We start from the raw sequence: 5,000 nt of genomic DNA, 5'->3' as shown, positions 1-5,000 counted from the left end.
ACACTACACCACATCTCTTAGGTGTATGCCTGACCAGCAGCACAACCCAACTAGTCAAGCCTGAGTGCATTCATGTATAGATATATATATATATATATATATATATTTGTGTACTTCTCACAGTGCAGAATTTTGCCAGAGGACAACCCCTTTTGTTGCCATGGGTTCTTTGTCAGTGTGCCAAGCATGTGCTACTCACAGGACCTGAGTTTATCATCTCAACTAGACGCTCAAGTCAATTTTCACATCAAACTTGGGAGAAAGCACTAGACTGGGATTTCAACCCAGACTCCCCAAGACATTTGACCAGCACAACAGCTGAGTGATTAAAGCGTTGGACTTTCATTCTGAGTGTTCCAAGTTTGAATCTCGATGTCGGTGCCTGGTGGGTAAAGGGTGGAGATTTTTCTGATCTCCCAGGTCAACATATGTGCAGACCTGCTAGTGCCTGAACCCCCTTCATGTGTATATGCACACAGAGGATCAAATACGCACATTAAAGATCCTGTAATCCATGTAAGCGTGCTGTGGGTTACAGAAACAAGAACATACCCAGCATGCACACCCCCAGAAAGGGAGTATAACTGCCTACATCAGTACATGGCAGGTAAATAAAGAAAAGGTCATACACGTAAAATGTTACATGTCTGTCTAAGTGTGTATGTGTGCACACCTGAAATGTAACTGAATGACAAGGAAACAAATGATGAGCGCCCAATGGCAGCCATCAGTTGGCTCTACCCAGGTAAGCAGACTGTTGCGCAAATGACCCTGTGTTTGTAAAGCGGTTAGAGCTAGGTCTCCAGCTGAAGACAGGCGCAATATATATAAGCATCCATATCATATCACATTAGAAGGCAGGTCAGCGTCACATCACTGGCAAGTAATATCCCACACTCGACACACTTTAAAACCTCTCTCCCCCGCCACTAGACACTGAGTGCTTCAAAGTTTGTCTCCTTAAAAAGTTTCCACATTCTTTTTTTTTTTTTTTTCTTTCTTTCTTTTTTTTTTTTTTTTTTTGCTTCACGAAACAAATATGTTAATTGATTTCATAAATAAAATATAAATCTCTCACACTTTCATGGTTTCAGTTCTACATTTCTCCAATATCCCAGTCAGTCTTTTTTCTTTTCTTTTTTTTTCTTTTCACGTCAAATGAAATCAATATTTCAATCACATTGTTAAGACAATACATAATCTCTAAACTGAAATGTGCTGTACAAGAAAACTGACAAAGTCCAAACATCACTATCTGTTATTGGCAATGTCAACAAATTTTTTCTTTCTTTTTTTCTTTTTTTGTCTATTTCTTTTTTCTTTTCTTTTTTTCTTTTTTTTTTTTTTGTGGCTTCAGTTGCAAGCAAATCCATGGAGCACATGTTTTCAGTTTTCACCTTCCTACTAACGCATGCAACATAAGGGAAGGGAACTAACTTAGAACTGCTGTATTTCTGGATGTGCCTAATTGTAATCTGGAGGTAAAACAGTACATTTTCTGCATTTTTTTCCCTGGGGTCGAAAGGGTTAAATGATAAGGTAAAAAAAAAAAAAATTTTAAATAGAAGAAAATTATAGTGATTGTTAACACAACACTACACAGGCAAAACACCAAAAGTAAAGATAAGGACAACACTTTGTTGCCACTGGTTCTTTTTCAGTGCGCCAAGTGTGTGATGCACACAAGACCTCGGTTTATCGTCTCATCCGAATGACTATATGGTAAGTTTGATTTTCCAGTCAAACTTGGGAGAAAAGATGAGAGCAGGATACAAACCCACATCCTCACAGACTCTCTGTACTGGTGGCTGAGCATCTTCAAATAACCATTCTGCCACCTTCCTCCCCGACAATACTACAATACTAAAGAATCAACACTGTATTGTACTATGCTGTATTGTATTGCACTGCATTATATTGTATCTGTTGCATTGTGTTGTATTCTACTGTATTACTCTTTTCATAAAATACTTCTCTGTGTGAAAATCAGGCTGCTCTCCCCAGGATCAGTTCATCGCTACAATGAAAGCAGCACTCGTTTTCTTTTTCTTTTTTTCCCCTGCCTGCAAGTATATCAGTTTTAGATTGAAGTTCATTTTTCTACAAAATTCTGTCAGGGACAACCCTTTTGTTGGTGTGGGTTCTTTTATTTGCCCTAAATGCATGCTACATAAGACTGGTATGGGACCTCAGTTTATCATCTCAGGTTTTACGTACATGTGCCACCTCCTGCAAAATCTGCTTCAGAACATCCCCACTGATGTCTGACACCTGTGAAGACTTCAGCAGGTGACAGCATTTCTCTTTGCATTGTTTCAAAAAGTCCAACTGTTCCTCTGCAAAAGAAAAACAAACTTATCAAACTGGATGCATTACTGTCTTTCTTATGCTTAACTCTAGTATTTTACCAGTAATATAGATAGTTTGCCACATAACAACACATTTACGACAATGATATTGATAGTGATATAATATATATACACGCACACAAGCATAGATCTCTGCATAGTAAGTCAGTGTCACTTTGTCTATGAACTAACAGTCGCTCCAATCTTTTTTTTTTTTTTCTTTATCAATTCAGATTCAAGTCTCATGCTTTAGCAGTGATACAGTAGGACACATGAAAATTAAATTATCCAGTTAAAATCATAATATAACTTCACAATGCAAAAAAAAAGGAAATAACCTTCTTAAACTCTGGTATTGTATTTGTAATATAGGTTGCTCCAAAATAATGACTGCAACACTGAGTGATACACTTGAACGCAGATGCAAGTACACACATAAATACAATGTAGGCATGCATACTCAAAATGGTATGCAACACACACACACACACACACACACACACACACACACACATACACACACACACACACACACATATTATACACACACCAATCACACACAACACACACAATGGCACATGTGTACAATGATACACAAACGTACAGTCTATCAACATCCGGTTAATGCCAAGGATCACTCCTGAGCATTACTCATTTACTGGCATGTCAAAATACTCAAAGTAGTTAAACTAAGAGTGGTGTGGTGTTGTGTGGATAGAGGTTGTGCCGGAAAAGGGGATTGGGAGGCTGTGGACAGACTGAATCATCTGCTTGAGTGGCCGTGGTTTTCATTACTGTTTCTCATCAACCAAAACTTAGGCGCAGTAATTTGCAGGTTTCTGTCACAGGTACAGCACCTGCTCCTAAGGCTTGGCCTGGTCCTAAGACTGACACTAGCTGAGGGGTGAAAAGCTTCTTGCATTCCAGCAACCCCCCAATTCCAGCAGCATATCTCTCCGCTGTTTCTACCAAAGCCCCTATAATAAAATAGCGACCATCTTAGTCGTACTTTTTTCCTAACTACGTAACAGTCAACACAAACACCGCTTCTTTCCTTAAAATATACGACAGTCAGTTTACTTTGGCAGTCTATGCAGACCGACCGTATTTTATATTTCATGCTTGGTTAGTTGATGAGTGAGCCAATCTGTTTTTCTGTTCTTTTCAAACAGGGGCCCTAACCTAAGCAAAAATATACAGATGTTACTGATTACCGTTTGCAGACTGTAAACTGTTGTCTATGTCGTCAATCAAGCCCTTCAGAAAGGAGCCCAAAGGAAGAGAACACACTTTCGTTTCTGAAGGGGTGGTGGAAAGTTGAGCCGCCATCTTGAGACAGAATCCCGTTTCCGGTTCCTGATACTTCAAGGCTAACCGAGACTACAAAAATCTGGACTTACAGCGCGCGCGCGCGCGCACACACACACACACACACACACACACACACGCGCGCGCGCGCGCGCGCGCGCGCGCGCGTGCTGTACCTTACTGTAGTATCTTACTGCTGGGCAGGCATTTGTTAGATTTTAGTGTCAGCCGGCAGAACTTGACTCAGTGGAAAAATTTTTTTACTTTTTTTTTTTTTTTTTTTTTTTTTGGTTGTTGTTGTTGTTCTCAAGGCCTGACTAAGCGCGTTGGGTTACGCTGCCTCTGGTCAGGCATCTGCTTGGCAGATGCGGTATAGCGTATAGTATGGATTTCACCGAACGTAGTGACGCCGCCTCCTTGAGCTACTGAGTACTGATACTGATACTGGAAACAGTGTAGTAAAATTTAATATGATGTATCTGTTGTCGAGAACGAAGCGTCCAGACGTGATTAAATCAGGTGATTCGTCTAGATTGTGTTCGTCTCTGTCCATCATTATAAGTGGTACTGTATGTTGTTTCAAGGCCTGACTAAGCGCGTTGGGTTACGCTGCTGGTCAGGCATCTGCTTGGCAGATGTGGTGTAGCGTATATGGTTTTGTCCGAACGCAGTGACGCCTCCTTGAGCTACTGAAACTGAAACTGTATGTTGTCCTTTCTTCTTCGCTTCTTTTTTTTTCAGTTTTTCTCATCTCAGTTTTCTTTTTCTTTTCTTTTTTTCCCCCGTGTGATCATCGATCAGTCCTCAGTGGAATCACTGAGGATCAGTGAGTCACAGGCGTCAGTCTGCAGTGCCGGACTGCATAAAGACCATATCAAGTTATATTTTCGCGGACATGGAAAAAATATTCAGATTTGGTACTCTGCGGCCGCCGGAGAGGTGGAAAAATAAGCCAGTATACAAACACTGAAATACTCGATTAAATCCATTCTGTAAGTTCCACTTTATCACATAGAACCGTGATCAAAATAACATTCGCCGGGCACCAGCGATAAAATTAATTAACTACTTATACCAGTAGCGGCCAATATACCCCATCTGCCTATCCGGAGAACACTTGAAAAAATAACCTGTTGTTCTTGTTGCTTGTATTTAAGTTATGAAAACCTACAATTGTTAGTAATAAAAGCGTTGCAATTCACTTTTAGTTGCAGTGCCAGGAACTTTGGAAATGTTTTACTGACCGGATGCCGGATATGATGCAACTTGAAAGATTATAGTTACATTTCGCCGCACACGCGCGCTTGTGTGCATGCATGTCAGCCCGGCGGCCTTGTGCACACT

The 5,000-nt window shown here is 40.5% G+C and overlaps 1 protein-coding gene across 1 annotated transcript in view; it reads right to left on the bottom strand.

Moving 5' to 3' along the window:
* Positions 1-3,677, bottom strand: part of LOC143295144 (RAB7A-interacting MON1-CCZ1 complex subunit 1-like) — an 18,120-nt gene extending 14,443 nt beyond the window's left edge. Inside the window, exons 1-2 of the mRNA XM_076606708.1 lie at positions 3,563-3,677; positions 2,218-2,336 (exon numbers count right to left, since the gene is read on the bottom strand). Coding sequence (XP_076462823.1) covers positions 2,218-2,336; positions 3,563-3,677 — 234 coding nt within the window. The remainder of the gene's footprint in view (positions 1-2,217; positions 2,337-3,562) is intronic.
* Positions 3,678-5,000: the final 1,323 nt, after the last annotated feature.

The sequence above is a fragment of the Babylonia areolata genome, chromosome 20 (assembly GCF_041734735.1).
Source record: "Babylonia areolata isolate BAREFJ2019XMU chromosome 20, ASM4173473v1, whole genome shotgun sequence".
NCBI lineage: Eukaryota > Metazoa > Mollusca > Gastropoda > Neogastropoda > Buccinidae > Babylonia > Babylonia areolata.
This window is presented reverse-complemented; position numbering and strand designations above follow the sequence as displayed.